The sequence below is a fragment of the Periophthalmus magnuspinnatus genome, chromosome 14 (genome assembly GCF_009829125.3).
Source record: "Periophthalmus magnuspinnatus isolate fPerMag1 chromosome 14, fPerMag1.2.pri, whole genome shotgun sequence".
Taxonomy (NCBI): Eukaryota; Metazoa; Chordata; class Actinopteri; order Gobiiformes; family Gobiidae; genus Periophthalmus; species Periophthalmus magnuspinnatus.
In genome coordinates, this window is record NC_047139.1 from 30,260,450 (window position 1) to 30,280,911 (window position 20,462).

General features: G+C 37.4%; 1 protein-coding gene across 1 annotated transcript in view; it reads right to left on the reverse strand.

Moving 5' to 3' along the window:
• mtnr1bb (melatonin receptor 1Bb) overlaps positions 1-9,857 on the reverse strand; it is a 45,816-nt gene extending 35,959 nt beyond the window's left edge. Inside the window, exon 1 of the mRNA XM_055226444.1 lies at positions 9,650-9,857. Coding sequence (XP_055082419.1) covers positions 9,650-9,857 — 208 coding nt within the window. The remainder of the gene's footprint in view (positions 1-9,649) is intronic.
• Positions 9,858-20,462: the final 10,605 nt, after the last annotated feature.

Consider the following 20,462-nt stretch of genomic DNA (forward strand, 5'->3'; position numbering starts at 1 on the left):
GAGACCATCACTCAGACACTTTGTTCATGTCTTTGCTGAGTGCATTATTCCCACAGATAGCATCTTTGTCTTTCATCCCTCCTCAGCTGCTGAAACAGCCTCCTTCTGTGTTTAACCCGATGATACAGCAGTCTCTTTGTAGCACATAGCTGCTCAGTGACACCAATGAGATATGCTGCGTGATTTAATTTATGTGCTATTATTGATAACAGACCCTAATGCTTGGAAATGTCATGGCTAAATTGTTTAACTCTATCATTTTGGAGCTACTTCTTGTTATTTGCCTTCAGAGTTGATGGAGAACCCAATTGGTTTGAGCAAATCCATGAAATGTTCAAATCAAAACCACTACAACATCCATCTACAAAATATTTAAAGCTAACTCAGACCAAATTATCACTGAAGTGGAACATGGACTCAGCCAGTCACGTCGCTACTACTACCACCACTATTTATACTTCCTACTTCTATGTTATTATCACTACTGCTAATACTCCTGCTGCAAGTGCGAGGCTATACATTCTCAAATATGTTTAATAAGAAGAAAGAATTAGTGTGTGTTTGAATAAATTATTTGGGTAGGAGTGGCTTTTCCAGCGCTGTCTCCTCCTAAGCTAATGCCTCATATGCCTGTATATTTGGGCTGGTTGATGTAATATCTGTCAACCCTACTGCAACATGATCAGTGGGTGTATAGAGAATTAGATTTTTTTTTTTTTTTTTTTTTCCCATTGTGGATGTTCAGCAAAAACTCTTGACTTTTCGCTAAGAGCAGAAGCATGAACACTGTAAATCTTCAACAAGTGCATCAGACAAGGTTGAGTAAACAGATAGAAAGCCTTACGAGAGTGGGCAGGCTGAGGAGTCCTGTGCACTGCCCTATGACTCACAGTATTTCAGGTCAGGCTTTGTTCAGTGTTTTGCATACCTTACTCTACACTCAGTGCTTTTATTCAGTTCCTGATATGTGTGGTGCTTCTCCATGTTTAGCTGTAATTTGTCCATCTGTGCTCGGATTCTCTGGGTGATTTTATTTCTCTCATCAAAAACATGCACATTGCAAGGTCCCAATAATCCCAACTGGCACTGGGTCAAATGCAGAAGACACATTTACTTGCCTCAAATGGACATGCAGTTGCTTAGCTGAGAATGTTCCACAGTATGGGATTAAACTCATGCATCTCCATGGAGACAAGAAAATGGCCCACACTGTGTAGAGGTTAGTCCACTCACTGAAAAAATTGACCTTTTTCAGGGTATTTTTGAGCCAAAAATTAATGCAATACTGTGAAACTTTCCAGGCAAAGCTTACATCTCCACAGAGACAAGCTGGTGCAGACCCTCAGACAAAAGGCTACATAGTCCACCTTTAAAGTATATGTTTGTTATTTACATTACGCAATAATATGTTGATGTCAAAAATATGAAGTGAATTGGTTCAGAGTTGTGAAAAAGAGCAATAGTATCTATTGTATTTCTGGTGTTAAAGTTACTACAGAAACGTCGTTGAGCTGTGTGTTCATTCCTGTAGCAGTGCAGCTGACAGCTTCTGCTCTAAACGTCTTTATTCCTGATGGACAAACTCCCAGGACGAGATGCTCAAGATTAACATGTCTAAGTGTCAGTAATAAACACAAGAGAAATGGACACTGGGGAATGTAGCACATTTAAACCTGGTGCACTTGTTTCTTGCCTCCATAAAAGACAGATAAGTTATGGTTGTGTGAGTTGACACTATAAATCTCTGCCTTCTATTTTAATGCACTTACTGTAAACCAGATGCTCACTCTTTAATATATCATCCATAATAACAAAAATTAAATGTGAAGAAACACAAGTCATATTTCAGTTTTATAACGATTGTAACCTCATGTTTAAACCCATGTTTTAGCACATTTATTAAAAAGTATTAAAATATCATTTGATTATTGTAATTAGATTTTATACAAACAGAAACTGGACTTGTTCTCAGTGCTTGCAAGGTGCATCTGGTGTTCATATTTGTATGATTTAGTGTTTTGTAGCCTGTTCCCACTATAGCAAATATCTTTAAAGGTCCTATATTACACAAAATGGACTCTTGTGAGCTTTAAGCAATGTTATAACATGCCCGGAGTTGTGTTTTGTTTCATTCACACATGTTTGAGTATCTCTTTATTATTAGTGTGTCTACATCTGCAAAGCTCAAAATGCTCTGTTCCTCCTTTTGACGTCATGAAGTGGTAGTTTTCAAGTTAACAGCTCCCTTTACCTTTAGTTCAATAGAGATTGGTAATTCAAGGGCTGGAATATTCTAAATGATTCTAGTGAAGGTGTGTGTATTTTAAAAACACTTCCTGTATTACCACATGATATCACAAGGTGGAACAGAGCAGCCTAAACATGCATGGTTTGTGTGTTAAACATGTGTGAATGAAACAAAACACAACTCCAAGTCTGTTTGTGATGAGGAAACAACATTATATCATAGAAAATAGTGTAATATGGGCTTTTTAATATCGGGTCTGGATGAATTTGCCGTCACAGATCTGTAGCGGTCAAAACTAAAGGTCATACTGTAACCTATGGAAACCCACATGCTTATTATTAAACATTATCATAAATAAAACTATGATATATATGGTATAAGGTCAAAGGGCAGGAGCCGCTGAACTGTTAATATGATCATGAAATTTAAAATGTGTCCATGGGGAATTGGAGAGGTCAGTCTGTAAATTAAACCAGGTCTAAAACATATACTGTAAATCCCTTTTGTTTAAACATTGAAACCTGAATAAATGTGGTTAGTCTTCCTGAAGATGTGAGACAGGCCTCTACTTTGACAACGTTTAAATCCAGGCTCCAAATGGTTCTGTTTATCTGCATATGACTGAAAGGGTTTTATTCTGCCTCTTCTCTTTTAAGGTTAATTGTATGATGATTATTCTTTATTTATTAATGCCTTTCTTATTGTGTAAAGCACTTTGAATTACTTTGTGTATGAATTGTGCAATACAAATAAACGTGCCTGGCCTGGCCATTTATAGTTTCTCACGAGGATTATGTAACGATGCTGTTCCTCACACTGACAGGACGGAAAGATGAGAAGGGAATCCCACATTTAAACTCTGCATACTAACAGCACAAAAGCAATGTCATCATTTTTCAACTTCATTGTGTTTAAGTGTTTTTTTTTTTGTTTTTTTTCCTTATTATTATGTATTTTCCTACTGTGCAGCAATTTGGCTAACACATGGTGCAAGCTTCACGCTGAGCCTAAAAATGCGAGTTGTATATTCAAATGCTGAGTGGAAGTGATGCTTGCTGCTTAAGGCTAGCCATTTTAGTCAAAAACATAAATATTATTGATTTGCATTTCCACCTTCTCAGTCTTATTCTTAAAAAGTTAAAATGCAAATGTAAAATGAACTTTGAGTCTTGTTGGTGGGCTGTATTCTAAACTAGTAAATATTCATTACAAGTACGAGGAGATGATGCTGATGTTCACAAATTTGCAAACAAATATATGCAAACCAATTATAATTTTAACATTTAATTGTTTATAATTAAAAATCAGATTTCTTTTCCGTTTTGTGAAACAGTAAACACGCAAGTCTGACATAACTTGTCCTATGTGAAAATACATGGTGTTATACATATTAATACATGTTACTGTCAGACAGGATTGGCTCTAAAGCAGCACACACTGAGTAAAGAGCTTCAGCCATAGACTGAAGTGAAATGTTTGATTGTTTTCTGTGAGGGTTTAGTGCAGCAGGGAGAGGATCAGAGGAGGAGGCACATGATGTAAACACAGTGTTTGAAGGCTGTGTGTTATCCGGCCTCACTCTCTTTGAAGGATCCAACACCTCGGCTCCTTCATAGCCAGCGCTCAGAGACCTCTGCCCTCCAATACTGCTCAGCCCGCCTCGCACATGGGAAAGTGAAACAGCAGCACGTGCCTGAGTCAAAGATGTTTTTGATAGATAAGGGCGATATATCAGCTCCAGTATTGGTATTGGTCAAAACTGATATCGGCCAACATTGTTCCTAATTTGGAATTCCGACCGTGAGTATCATAGCAACCAAAGAGGCAATCTGGAGCAAAGCTGTAACACCCCTTCCAGCTTCTGTTAACAGGGAGTGGGAATTTATGCTTTATTTATGCTGTCAATCAAACTTGTTGCTAACGCTAGCAAGAGCGACCTTGTGAAAATAAGGAGCCTGATTTGTCTGTTATTAATGTTCATATCGTGATTTACAGACACAATTTTTCAATGTAAAGTAAATGAGCCAGAGTCGATGTAGCTGAAGCACGCACATGAGCTGAAGCACGCACACTTCCTATTTGGAAAGCAGCGGCTAGCAGGTTAGCTATGTCAATTTATATATACAGTCTATGGTGCTGCCCCATTCTCTGTCTCATTCCTAGTTTGTCAAAGTTTGTGTTTTTTGTCTGATCAGGCTAATGTTAGGCAAGTTGTAACTGGTTTAGCACTGGTGATGTCTGTCTTAACGTGTAAAGTGTGTACTGACCATAAATGAAATGAATCATGTTTATTTAGTTGTTAAAAAAACATATTCAAAATCTATTTGGTAAAGTTCTACAGATTTCCAAGAAATATACAGCTATAAATAAAGAAAAAGCTGCACAAGGTCTTATAAAGGATCTGGATTTAACTAAACAAATAGCTCAAATATGAGCCTCCTGCAGTTGGTCAGGTCTAGGTTCAGCAACAGTCTGTGCTCAACGAATGAGGTCAGCTGACACCTGAATATACTGAATGACCAGGTTATTCTATCAGTGGATTTTTTCTTCCCTGATGGCACGGGCATATTCCAAGATGACAATGCCAGGATTCATTGGGCTCAAATTGTGAAAGAGTGGTTCAGGAGCATGAGACATCAATTTCACACATGGATTGTCCACCACAGAGTCCAGACCTTAACCCCATTGAGAATCTTTGGGATGTGCTGGAGAAGCTTTGTGCAGCGTCAGACTCCACCAGCATCAATGCAACATCTTGGTGAAAAATTTATGCAACACTGGATGGAAATAAATCTTGTGACATTGTAGAAGCTTATCCAAACTATGCCACAGCCAATGTGTGACCTTTTTTTTGTGGCGACTTTTTTTTTTTGTGTATAATCCTGGAAAAGTAAAAGTAGCACAGCTTGAAGCAGTCCATTATTCTTTTGCCTTTTTCCCCCCCTTTGTGTAGGAGGATTTCATGTTGGCCAACATGCTTGTCTTTTATGGACCAGTGATTCATTGTTTGATTTTCTTTCTGCTGGTTAAAACACAGCTGTTGTGATTTTGAGCTATACAAAAACAAATATAATAACATTTTCACACTAGCCAGAATTACTTGTTGCTTCTCACTGAATTTAAAGTAGCTATAGACAAGTGCGTGGAACGGGGGGACCTAGTTGTTGTAAAAGACTGAATGAAATATTAATTGTCTTTGAGAAATTTGCATAGATCACAGAAACAAAGCCCTTTAGAGAGTCTGCATAATAGTCTCTATTAGCAGGTCTCTGTGAACTAACCTTGCATTTGCAGTACTAGACTAGTGTGGGCAGGTGTTTGCCAGTCACTGCCTCACACTTAGCACCTCACACCTCACTTACTTCACCAAACTTTAGGATACAGCAAAGTAAAAGACAATTAAATTAAAAATAGACTTGATAATGTGTTCAGGAGGGCATTAGGTGTACGCCGCTATAATCACATTAGACAACAGGTGGAGTCCTTTGAAGGGTCAAAAGGATCACACCGTTTACAGTTGAGCAGAGTCGAGGGTTGATAATGTCTTTCACCCTGTGCAGTTTTACTCAACTTCAGTGCTAAAGAACTGCATACGTCCTTGTCTTTTGCGAATACATTTTTAACTGTATTTGATGCAGTAGTGGCTTTAGTACAAATTGTTTTTAAGGTTGCTATTCCTTTTCACTTTTATTCTTATTTTGAGTATTTGTTTTTCACTTTCATAATAGTATTTGAGCAGCAGCAAAATCTCAGAATCCTTATTACCGGCCAAACAAACCAATTGGTGATATTTGTTTTTGGTACAGCATCTGAAAAGGAAGCTCACATCACATGCCGTCGCACATTTACCTCCTCCATCTTTAGTGGCTGTTATCATTCGGCCTGTGCACAATTTACTGCACAGTTCCAAAATCCCTCACAAAGCCGTTTACGACTCCTGAGATCTCACACTAGCCTTATGAGTGCTGATCTAAGATTCCACAGCACAAAACAACACACAGCAGTGAAGCTTCAAACACATGATGCGCTGTCTTCTACTTCCCTGCATGTAGTTACAATAGCTGCACTCTGGAGCAGCGTCTTTTATGAAGAAACTTTACTTTAACCAAAACATGTCTCTTTATCCTCCATGCCTCTGTAACATTGTGAGTCAAACTGTTGAGTATTTTGGGAGCCCTCCTCTGTCCTCTGAGTTCAGAACTGTGGGTTTAGTAACAGCTGAGTAGGAGAGCGGCAGATCAGCTGTGAGTATGGGAGATGCTACTAACCTATGGCTGTATATGCTGCAACTAATAAGACAACAGAGAGCTATTTCCTTTATACAACACCACTTCCACCATTTTAGACTGATGTCAGAAGCTTTCTCTCATATATCTCCCGCTCAGTAAATCTGTAAAAAAGTAAAGTCTAAGTAAATCTGAGCTATAAAACCTTGTCCATTCTATTTATTCAGATAATATTCCCCTTGAGAACAGTTTATGAGACAAGGTCAATGTCAAGGACTTTTTCTTTCCGGCCCCTAATCCGTAAACCTCACGGGCCCCTAACATGTACCTCACAGTGTTATTTGTTCAAAAACTCACAATAACACATTTTGTTACTAGGTACAGTTTTATCAGGCTCGGTCTTCATCTGTCTAACACAGGTTTAAATAAATAGCTTTTTCCTCCGCTGTTATGATTTGTATTTTATCTTGGCAAAATATGTAATAAAATATGAAGGAATAATTTAAGATGATTCTAAGCCCGTAGTGAGACTGATATGGATTATGTTGAGTTTTATATCCTCAAATATGCATGGACTTGTGTATAGCTCCTTTGGGGGGTTGCAGTGGATCAGAGCTCTAATTCAAGTGTAACTGCCTGATCGCCGCTGCTCTGGCCTCCACACTGTCACAAACACTGGAGGCTCTTCTGTGTGACTCCACAGACAGTCTAACCTGTTTGTCCTGCAGCTAAATGATCACAGCACAACACGCTGAGGTGATGGCAGTGGCTAAGCGCGCATACATAGAGGAGCTAATCATGGGTGTAGCTGCAAGCGGATTGTAAAAAAAAAAAAAAAAAAAAAACTTTTTCTTTCTTTTTTTTTGTCTGGAAATAGAGAAATTTATCAGTAAAGCAGTTGTCTCACTCAGTGCGTGATAGTTGTATTAGCCTTATCTTTTTTTGCACAGAATCAGCATTTTGCATATAGGAACAAAATCTGAAAGAGCCTCACAAATGCTTTGTGCACTTCAATTTGGAACTAATCAAAATCAGCAAAAGCAAATGACAGCAGTAACTTTTTCAACATGTTAAATGGCTCTTGTGTTCAACGTTTTTCCCAACTTTTGTCACACTTTACCAATGTATCCCAGTTATTTTCTAACATCACTTTTGTTTTTTTACAGGTCATGCAAATGAATGCAAGTGATGAACTTATTTGTTTTGTTAGTTTTTATTTGTATGTGTTTGTATTTGAACAAAGCACTCATGAAAAGTAGAGTCTGAGTGCTCTCATTGGGCTCTCTCCGTATAAATAAAAATGCATGAAAATAAATGTCAAATTCTGTTTACTGTTTTCCATTTTTACTCCATAAATGCCATTGTCCAAAAGTGTACAATGATCCAAACTCAAACAGATTCTAAGATGAAGAAATGCTTTTAGCTCTAAAATGTAACCCCAAATAAATCATATGCTGTATGTTCAAAATATATTCCTGCTAATGGCAAGGTCTTAAAGTGAAATGAACCTGCTGCTTTAGCATAACACATATTGGTTTATGAAAGCAAAAACATAGTTGTTAAAATATTTGCTGATTTACAAAATATGCAAATGTATAATGCTGCTCTGTCTGAAGTAAAGAGGAAAACAGCTGGTCAGCACTAGATCAAGAAGTACCAACCTAGACAACTTTGTAGAGTTTGTATATTTTAAATGGTGCAGTGACTTCCACATCATATATCACTTTTTTTATCAGCATGGTCAACGTTTTTAGAGTGATCGATACTGATGAGTAACATATTCTGGAAAATATTGAGAAGCCAATAATGGACCAAGAACACTCAATAGCTTTTGGTCTTGATCCTGATCATTATCTGTTTGGTTCAAATGATAATTTAACTCTCTGTCTGTGGGGGAAAAACATGTTTTATCTTAATTAAAAATCTATCCATACTATAATATCATTTTCAAGTACTTTCCAGAAATGGCTCATATACAATAATAAACCTGCAAGCCCCAACTGCTTCTTGTTTTCACTCTTCTCTCTAATATATGTTTTTTTGAGATCCCACATTGACCCTGTGCTGAGTGTTGATCCAAGTCTGTTTCCACTGCATAACAAAACACACCGCATACATTGAAAGTTCATCGTTTTCTTCTCCAAACCAGATACTCTGCTTTTCACCTACTCTCCTTGAAGATTTTCAAAGTATGTTGGCTTATACATGCACTAATATGTGCCCCAACTGCCTCAAGTTTTTTTTCTTTGTTAGATTTTCAATGTTGTATATTGACTCTCAAAGACTAGCATAATGTACTAGCACACACACACACACACACACATCTGCTGAGGCATTTTCTATCTGTTCAGATGTAATTATATGCACAGAGGATTCAGTAAAAGCATGCTTTCTGCTCTCACCTGTTATATGCTAAATTGGACCAGTGGGAGTCCGTCTGGGTAATTTCACATCAACAAAGACAACAAAGATTCATATTTCAGAGAAGGCTCCAGTGGCTGTATGTGCATCCCCATATATAATGCTGCTCATTCTTAATGTACATAAGCAGGCAGAATGACAGGATTTCATTTGTGACCACAGCAACAAAATGTGTTTGGCCAAGTCCTGAACATATCCACATATCTGCAGTTTTATAATGTGCCTAATGTTTTTGGGTATGAAAGCTTTTCGAGTCAATGAGGCCCCTCTGAACAGTGTCAACAAGTGCTCCTGGGTTTGTAAACCACTCCTGTGTAGACCTATATAAGCCATCATGTACAAAAATAATGTAAAAAAGTGTCAGGGAAAAGCATTTTTACCACTACACTTGTGTTTATGCTGTGTTCACTCTGAGCAGCCTGTTCATGTACCTGTGTAAAGCATCTGTCTGGCATCTACCTTAATAGATTACAAAATCATCCAATACCTCATTTAGCAGCCTACTTATGAATTACTTTCTATGCAATAAATGACTTTAAATATGTTTGCTTCATCCCTATAGGAAACACCACAATGAGCAAAAACAGAGCAGCCGCCTTGCTTAGACCTCACACTGACCACCGGGCATAAATAAGGTATTGAGTGTGAACTCCAACATCGAGGCTACATCAAAGTGCACAAGCCCCGGTGCGTGTGGAGTAAGTTCGCGCGCACTTTCGCAGCCTTTGCATCATCCAGAGAGGACATCTCTTACCGGAGTTCCGGAGCTTGCGATTCCTGAACACAGAGATGATGACGAGCAGGTTTCCCAGCACATCGACCACAGTGGTGAAGATGAGCACGCTGGCCAGGACGCCAATGACCCAGGCGGGGCGCGCACCCCCCTCTGTCGGCAGCGTGTGCTCCAGCTGTCCCAGCCTTGGCTCCGTGCGGTTCTTAATGAGGGTCAGCGCGTCCGGCATCACTGACCCTTAGCTCAGTCCTGACACGCGCATGGAGCACCTGTCCGACGCACGAAGAGATGACAATCACACGTGACCTCAGTAAAGTTTGTTTGCTCTATGTTAATATGTTACTTGTTTGAAAGTGTCATCAAAACAGAGAGTAAAGCTTTAATGCTTAAGTCTTCCTCCTCGTCTACAGTTTTCTCTTCTGGCATCTCTAATCCCCGTCCGTCTGCGCCTCGTGCCCACGCTTAAAATACACACAATCCCTCTTTTCCAAATGTCCAGCGCGCTGCATGTCGTCCAGAATGCCTTTCATTCAAGATGATAAGAGCAGTGTTGTTTTGAGCGCTGTCCTTGTCACGCTCTGACTGAACTGTCCGGAGTATCCAGCGCTCTGCTGCGCGGCGAGGCAACACTGTGGAGAATATGTGCTCACAAACACACAGAGACACACACACTACACACACAGTGAGCTGAGGAGAAATCCAGAGTGAGCGCGCGGAGAGGCAAACAATTTAGCAGTCACTTTCCCTCAAGTGTTCGCCCTAATCCTACTGCCGTCTCCTCGCGCGCTCCAGCTCTGGGTGTGCGTGCAAACGCTCCCTCATTCCCCCTGTTTATTCCCAGCGTGACTCCCATCTGGCTTTGATCTGGGCACAATGCTCCGAGGTGCGCACGGCCGCGCGCACAGTCTGAGCTGCGCTCTACTGAAACATGTGTCAGATGAACTGCGCTGATGAGACGCAACTGAAGCGCAGTCATTAGAGCGCGCGTGCTCTGCTTCTTCTGTCAATGGAAGACGCGCTCCCATAAACACTGGGCAAATTCTTATGTGTGTCTCCACACAATGACATTTGGAAGAGAAAGGATCTCCCACCAACAAAAACACCAAATCCTTTGACAATGGAAACCAGGGCCGAAATATGTTCAGTATTTGTGCGTGGCTAGTCTGACAATCCTCCGTCATGGAGGTCCAATCAGATAACAATTAAGTCAAGTATTATTGTACATTTAGAAAGGGGCAAATAATGAAAACACAAAGAAAAGTCTTGTTCCTCCTAAGTCAGTTTTCAGCCTTGGTTTGGTTCAGTCCTCCATCATTGTAAGTAAATCACACAGCATTATATGCACAAAAAGGATTGTATCATACTGACATTTAGATTTTTTTTGCAAATCTGACCTGGATTGGAACAGTAAAGATGCTGCAGGCCTACATCACCAATCAGATGTTTTATGAAAACACATTTAGGAATAAACTTATCCTATTGTGTAATTTTGCTGCACATATACTATACATATATCCTCTGTGTGCACTTTCAAACAAACACAGAGCAGTCTTAACATTTCTAACATCTCTACCATATCTAATATATCAAACATCTCAAACATATTTAACATATATAACATATCTAACATCTGTAACATCTCAAACATCTCGAACATATCTAACTCATCTAACATATCTAACATATCTAAAATATCTAACATCCCTAACATCTTTAACATACTTAACATACATGACATGTCTAACATATCTAAGATCTCTAAAATCTCTCACGGGACGAGTCAAAGTGTAACATATGTAATATTTCTAACATCTCTAGCACCTCTAACATCACCAACATCTCTAACATATCTAACATATCTAATATCTCTAACATCTCTAACATCTCTAATAACTCTAACATCTCTAATAACTCTAACATCTCAAATATCTCTAACATTTCTAATATCTCTAACATCGCTAATATCTCTAACATCTCTAATAACTCTAACATCGCTAATATCTCTAACATATTGAACATTTCTAATATCTCTAGCGTCTCTAACATCTGTAACATCTCTAATATCTCCAATATCTCTAACATCTCTAATATCTCTAACATCTCTAACATATCTAACTTCTCTAACATCTCTCGCGGGTGGTCGAGTCAAAGTGTGTTTTCAGAGCACTGACTTGTGTGTCATCGATACAGTCAGCTGCACTGGTGACATATTGAGGCCAATGTGCACTTATTTAACTCTTTCTGTGCCGTGCGGTCATAACAGCGGATGCCCTGGAGTGCTGCTGGATGGGATTATCAGAGCTGTGAGGGGACGGTCCCGTGGGAGGGGGCTGCAGTGGGACAGTGACCATAGAGAGATCAGACAGTAAGGTCAGGCAGACACTAATACCGCTCTGCAGCTTATACAAAACAAGGGCATGGACTAAAAGGTTTATACCCATAATAACTCCATAAACCAGAACAATATTCATGGATTTCACCTCCTCATTCAAAAGATGAAATATGTTGTTTTAAATTATTAATCACTATGGCAGCGGTCCTAATTTTCATCATTCTGAAACCCTTGGATAGAAATATTTCTGTAATTTATTTGTAATATACATTTGTGTGTCACTCAGTCACTCACCCGTCGAGCTTCACTGAGATGTTTGTTTGAGCTTTTCTATTATTATTGTATTTTACTGCTCAGTGTGCTTCAATTGCCTCTCGAGGACAAATAAAGTCATTTTGATTGACTGAAAATCAAAACTAGAAATAAAAAATGAAATGACAAGCGTCAAACCTTTATGATAATGTTTCAGCCGCTTGTACAAAATTCACTATGTTGTGTGGAAGGAATCAAGTTAATTTTGCCCATATGTCTGCTGTGCTTCTGCACGCGGGAACAGTCACTCAAACAAAACTCCCAAACTGCTTTGAATGAATACAAAATGAGATTAGCAAAGTAGAGTGGAAACCCTGTGTGCGTCAGTCCCCATCCTGCTCCATATGACTACACTTTTATTAATATTTATAGCAAAGTAGTTTAGAGCCAATAAAGCCATTGTTGTGTGGTTTTCTAGACACAAGGGTGTGAAGGCAGCAGGGAAAACACAGCTATACTGTACCTGCTATTGACAAACACTATTCCATTAATACACTAATCAATATATGTCAATTAATGAATTTAAGCACAATACCCAAACATATAAGCAGTAGTGACAAACAGTTGAGTGGATCAGATGTCAGACTAAAAAATGGAGAGGCTGTAGAGGCTGATGGATCTGCTGCTGGAGATGGAAATAGGCTGTGATTGACAAGAACAAATGAGGTGGAAAATAAGGCTTTATTTATTCATTCTTTTATTTATTTATGTCCAATACAATCCAATTTTGTTTGGGAAAAAAAAAGTCTACCAAAGGATTTTACACGAATTCAAAGACGCTGCAGAACATTAAAAACACGAGACAAAACAGCAAGAAAACAGCAACAATATACAAAAAAACAGATTTAAGTCAGCCTTTCAAACTAAGGTAAAAGACAAAGAATAAATGTGGAGATTGAAAAACAGGAAGGGAGTCAGTCTGACTGAGGTTCAGTGCAAATTCACATTAACATTATCTTAAGATCTTCAACGGACAAGCTGAAGCTGCTTTGCTCCAGTGTGACATAACTGACCAGGCATTTGAATGATTTTAACCACAGATCACTGTTTGATATGAACTCGTACGTTAGATTTAATGAAAAATTGTCATTGGCCAAAGCTGCCACGCTATCGTGCTATCATGCTATCATGCTAGCATAATTGCAGAGCTAACCATCGCAAACTGCAAAAGTGCATCAACATATACCACTATAGATACTATACTATATACTTTATATACTATATATATACTAAGTGCATAGATTTAATGTTGACTGTTATTTCTCATAATGCTGAATTTACAGGTGAACTTTATTCATAGTTTATTCTCAGTCCAAGCTTCATTCATTCATTTTGGCCTATTTCACTTTTTGACTCAATAATAAATGTAACAAGGTTATTTATTTATTTATTTATTTATTTTTATTTTTTTACAATAGAAATAAATTCTGAACATTAACTCTGACTATGACCTAAATGTACTTTTTGTTGACCTTTCTGCTGTTTTGTTGTGAGTGCAGTGACCTGTGGCCTTTGGCTGTGGTGATTATGTACATTATTGTCTAATTTGTATGTTCATAATGTGATTTATTATAGAAATGCTGGAGTTAGAAGATTATGGAGGGGTTCTAGAGTTCATCAAAGTGCAAAACATTGAGGGTAAACTTTATCTCTACTCCACACTTCCTTGATGAACCTACTTAAGTACAACTACATCAGTGAGCTGTTGTGTTATGTTTAACAATTCTTTTACTCAGTACTTGCAGTACATTCTGAGTGAGAGGCTTTAGTGACCTGTGCATGTTATTTTAACAGTGATGTCACCTCCATGCTTCTACTTCTCCACCTTCTTCCACCAACATTGAGAGAACAAAGAAGATGGCCAAGATTAGCTCAGCTCAAGCAACACTTTGTCTCATCAAATTTAGAAAGTGACTCAACTTTTAGTTTTATCATTTGTGTAACTAAGTAAAGGTGCTTGTGTTTAGCTGATAAACTCAGAGTCAGAGTTACCCTTGATGCACTTTAGTCAGGGGCTTTTCTTGTTTTTCATGTTATGTCAAGTATTAATCAGAATCAGAATCACTTTTATTGATCCCCGAAGGGAAATTCTCTTAGTTACAAGATGCCACAACCACAGGATAGAATTTAAGAATAAGAATAAAAAGTCATTTAAATAAGAATAAAATTAAATGGGAAAATTAATAACCATTAATAATTAAACCATTAAAATTAATAATTAATAACCATGGTACACAAAAAAATACTAGTTTTACTGCTCAAATTTGAGTTTTTGTAGCATATGTGAAGTGAGTTGTCCCCCTTGTCCTATGCACTTTAAATACATGTTTCATTGTCATTTGTGTTCCCATTTTGGAAGGAAGAAGTCTCTCCACAGCCTGAGCCGTAGACTGAAGATGTAGGACTCTTACATTGAAAAACAAAAGACAGAACTGAGGAGTTTCTCACTGTTATGGACCAAACTGTCCTGCCATGAGAAACTGTCCTGGCATGAGCAGCACAGGCCACTTTGACTGTCTTCTGCTTTTCCTACAATGAAACACCTGCACGGTTCTGTGCAATAATTCAAAGCACAGTTTACAACACATAGATCAAGTGAAGAATAACTGTACATTAAACTATATTGTTTTAACTGTGCACCCTGAAAAGTTCTGTTCATTTTCCAGCTTTTGACAGTAAATTATGCTACATTTCAAACATATGTGGAATGATGTCACAAGCATTTTGAAATAACTTTGTTTCTAAAACAACTGGCCAAGTGTTGGTCCCAAATGAAAGTTGATTTATGCGCTGGGATGCACTGACCTGCTGCCCATTCCTCACAGAAAGAGTCAGATGATATTCTGCTGATTATATTGTTTAAACCAAAGTGAGATGGATGTAAAGGTATGTATCATAATGTCTCCTCTTTTATTTTATGTATAACATGATAAAATGTCTTAGTAAAATTAAGTTTAACATTAGTGGTTGCTATTTTAATTTAAGTCAGATTTCAAGCTAAAAAAAAAATGCAACACTAAAAATTGTTGTTTTTAATGTAACTCTTCACAATAGTTTGAAAAAAGTTCAAAATTAACTCTTAAAAAGAGCTAATACTTTAGTTAATCCTCTGAAGAGGGTCACTTTAACACTTTCCTGACTGGTTTCATTTAGACACTGTAAAAGAGTTCATATTAAATCATATTAAATCCCCGGGGGTTGATTTGACTCTGCTGAATTTGCTGTGCTCATTCCAGCAGCAGAAAAAAAGTATGTTCCCCTCCAATGAGGAGAGCCTGATCTGCTGACCTGTGCAAGTGAGAGTGGCTGCTATTTGATGGTGTATTTGAATGGGAAGTTGGAGCTTGCAAACAGTACAGCTAGGAATTAGAATACAAATCTATTATTTAACATTATTTAACTGAAAACATTACGTTCAACTTACTTCAAACACTCATTCACCTGCACCCCCACACAACAAACTCATTTCCCAAATAACTTGAATTGTAACACTTTTAGTTGGTAGAGGGTTTTGTTGTTTTGTTTTGTTTTTTTGACTGTAGTAAAACTGTAGTCATTGGATATACAGTAACTAAAAAGAAAATAATACAACATATACTCATAGATTATAGTCTGTTATAGAACTAAGATTTTAACTTGACCTCATTCATAATATTTATTTTTGCACAGTGGTACTTATGATGTTGAGATATAACTAATCTTTTGGCACCAGAAATATAGTGATTCACGGACATCTCCCTTAGCACAAACGCATATTTTTAGCTTGGCTTTTCACTGGTGTCAAGTGAGTGGTCTTGGAAGCATATTTTATTGCGAGTCTGCCAGGATACTCAAAATGTTAACAGCTTGGAAATATATTATGTGACATTTCACATTTCAAGTCTGTGGATTGGGATTGGGGTTAATATTGAATCAGACTGTCTGTGTTCAGTGGCCAAACAGATGCTGACAAGATTTTTGCCTTTATTCCTCAGTGTGGTCATCATGTGGTTTTGAACTGCAGATTGTCTTCAAAGGCAAATGCTTGAATTACACAATTATATCATACACAAATAATAATAATAATAATAATAATAATAATAATAATAATAATAATAATAATAATAATAATAATAATAATAATAATAATAATAATAATAATAATAATAATAATAATAATAATAATAATAATAATAATAATTCAATCCAAAATGAAGGCTTAAAAAGTAAACTGATATATTAGTGTTGTATTTTGCTAACCAGTCTCTCTCACATTTTTTTTCTTTGTTTTCCTCATGTGACTTTGATGATGTTTTACCTCCATCTCTCTGGGCTTGGTTCCTCAAAAGTTACACCTGTTTGACTTGTAGGGCTGGATCTTTCAGCTCTTTTGCAATTCCACCACTTCTATAAAAAATAATAGAACAATGAATAACACTGGTCAACTTCCTAGGGTAATCTAAATTAAATGGGGGGGGGGGGGGGGGGGGGGGGGGATGGCATTGTACTTTGCTATCACAGTAACCCTTGCAAATCTGAAATGGTAAATGGTCACATTTTATATAGCACTTTTCCGGCTTCAAGGGTCAAAGTGTTTTACATCAAGGAACCACATACACATTCACACACACTCAACTCAACTGAACGATGTTCATGTCGAGAACAGAAGTCGAACCACCAGCCTTCAGATCAGTGGACAAACACTCTAACCCAACTGAGCCACTGTGGCCCTGTATGTGTATAAATGTAGACTTGTTGCCTTCCAGTTGTTCACTTAAAGCTACTGTTATGACTGTTGTATACTGTTCATGGAGGAACTCATTTGAACGGCTGAATAGGAGCCGGTTCAGCATATTTTGGGGTGTTACTTATTCAGCTGGCAGGCGGGATCAAAACCATGATGATCAAAGCACAATATGAAGTCTTTGTGTCCTATAACGAAATCACATCTCAGCAATCTCCAGGGCAACCATGTACCAAAGCTACTGCTGCTAACGAGGCGTGCTCTGCAGGGGCCCTTAAATGTAGTCCAAACTGTACGTGCATTACATTCCATTTGGATCAGTCTGTCTCACTCAAATATGCAGCTGTGGAAGTCGGAGCAGTTGTGTGGGTCTCCAGACAAAACTAACAAGAAATGGAGGATACTGTCTTGAGCAACAATTAGCAATAAAAATAACAGAAGTGACAGAGACCAAATTGATGCTAAGATGCATTTTCTAAACTTCTGTGGTATTCTTGAACTGCATTAGACAGTATCAAGCATGTTACTTCAGTGTAATTAACCATGTGATTACGATTATTGCTACAAACTAGTAAAAAAAGTGTAATTGAACAAACAATTTAAAGGTACACTATATAACTTTACTGATGCAGGGTCCCCCAACAGTTTCCATGGAATACTGTAGCTGTTTTTTTTTTTTTTTTTTTTTTTTTTTTTTTTTTAGCTTTTCCTGCAATATTCCACAGTATGGTAATATCATTAAACTTACCTGTCCTCACGCAGATGATGCCACTAGACATGGGCAAACTACCGTCCAGGGGCCACACCTGGCCCTTTGGGCTTATTAAGGCGGCCCGCTGAACATGACCATATTATATTAAAATAGGTAAGGGTGAACCTTGTTCACATTTTTTTTGCTGGGTTTATTTAACTGAAATTTTAGTAATGCATTTGGAAAACAATTTGTATAATGAGTGAAAAGGATTTAAGTACCATTTAAAAACGTACTTTAAGAGTAAAAAGTAAAAGTATTTCACAGAAGTGTTGTCAGTTTGTTAAAGTGTAAATATAGTGATATGGATTTAAAATGGCACATATTTTGGTCATCAGTCGCAATACGAATAATTTTATACATTTTTCTTATGGATTTTGTGTATTTATTTTTGTTTGATCAAAGCTGAAGCTTGAACTCGAAAACTTTAGCCAGGATATTTCCACGAACATGGTAAAAATAAGCCTTCAAATCATATGAAAAATACTTTTTGCTTTTCAGTCCTCTACCACAAAAATGTAGTGGAGTAGAAAGTACAAATTTTGCTCTCAAATGTAGTGAAGTAAAAGTAAAAAGTATCCACTGTAAAATGTACTTAAGCAAAGTACAAATACCTAAAAATTCTACTTAAGTACAGTACTTTACTACTTGTGCTTTGTTACCTTCCAGCACTGCTCCTAATAAATGAGAGCAGGTATCTTTCCTTTACATCAATTAAAGCGTCACAGTATTAAAATGAGTCTTATATTGGCCTTATAAAAACAGATCTGCCTTTTAATATCCTGTAAATCTATCTATTCCTCTGCTTTTAAATTGTCATAATCCACTGACATTTAGACTCTTTCATAGTGCGAGGAAATCCAATAAGAGACACGAAGTACAGGGTAACATTGACGTTTCAGCTGCACAGTTTTTCAGGCATATGCTAGTGGATTACCTTGGTATTAAACTGTCATGCTGCAGCGGATGTGACAGGCAGATGAGTGATTTGAATTCATATTGTTGATTCTTTCTCTGCACGTCCTTCTTTGCCCTGTTTTTATTGTTTTACATCCAAATCCATTAAATGAAATTGCGTAATAGATTGCTGGTGACATTGGAGGTATTGGAGGTATTGCGGTCGTATGTAGGAGGACCGCGTGTCAGACAGATGTTAGGATCGTAGATTAGGTCCGGCAGTGGTAATCCTGGTGTTACTGAGAACAGCAGAGGATTTACAATCACACTCATAGCAATGCAGTCAGCTGGGGAATAGTAATCTGCCATGTACTTTTCCACACTCATCTTTCACCTTGTCTCGGGCCATTTTTTAAATCTGGTGTCCTTATACTTGAGATTAAAGAAGAAGGTTATTGAACGTGAAGGGGTCGAAACATGGTGCTATCCAATTTTCAAGATATGATTGTGACAAGGCCCCCACATGTTGACAAATCAGCAATACTAAGTAGCAGTTGAAACGTACTCTGAAATGCCAAAGAGATTCTGTTCAGAGTTCATTTAAAAACCTATATAGGTACACTATGGAGCCTCCGCCATCTGCTCACCTCTAACTGCATTGTCTAAAATTTTCTACAGCGTGGCATTAAATTTATCTACATAATTTATTTTGAAATATAATGAGAATAGCCTCTCCACAGATCTGACCTTTACTGGTAATTTAACCCGGTGATGCAACCCGCTTGTCTCTGTGGAGGTCGGAAGTTTAATGCTATACTATACAGGCAAATATTACACAGTGTACTTTTACATTCATCTTGTTACCTTGAGTCTCTGTTCATTTTTCTTTGTTTATTACAGTTCACAAAATGTTCTGTCCTTTTAGTTGTAGTTCTCATGAATTAAGTGACAGGTTTGACCATGGTTCTGTCCAGACCTTGATGTTCACGCTCAAAAGGATCTCAGTGTAAATCAACCTATAAAAGCCTTTATGTAAAAAAATAAATAAAACAATAAATTAATAATAATAATAATAATAATAATAATGCATTTTCTACAGCACTTTAGCACTACAGCTTGTGAGATAAAATTATTATTATTATTATTATTATTATTATTATTATTATTATTATTATTATTATTATTATTATTAATAATAATAATAATAATAATAATAATAATAATAATAATAATAATAATAATAATAATAATAATAATAATAATAATAATAATAATAATACATTTTCTACAGCACTTTAGCACTACAGCTTGTGAGATATTTTGACCCATCTTCCCACTAGTACAGCATCTCTTCCTCAATATCAAAACAGCTTCGCTACAGTCTTGTCTCTTTTTTATTTGAGGGTAAATATTATGCAGAATGTGTGGTTTAGTGAAGGTTTAGTGGCACAGTCGAGCTGGGGTATGTTTTAGTGCCAGATGGACAGCGAGCAGAGCACAGGCTGCACTGGCAGGTTCATATGGCTTTGGTGCAGGAGGAATAATCACTGCAGACACTCGGTTTTGCTTTTTGGTGGGTTGCTTTTGGTCTGACCCTGTTGCTATCACTACAAATGCACGGGACGCTGCACTGTAAGCTACATATGTGATTGTAAAGTGTAGTGTTTGTTAAACTAAAAGAAAAAGGCAAAAGGAATATATGTAAATGTTAATATACTTTATATTTTTATTGGATTTTGTCTGGAGATGTTATTGCTTTGCCAGGAATGCTTCACAGTATGGCTTTAAACATAGCCATCTTGCATTAATTCAATTACAT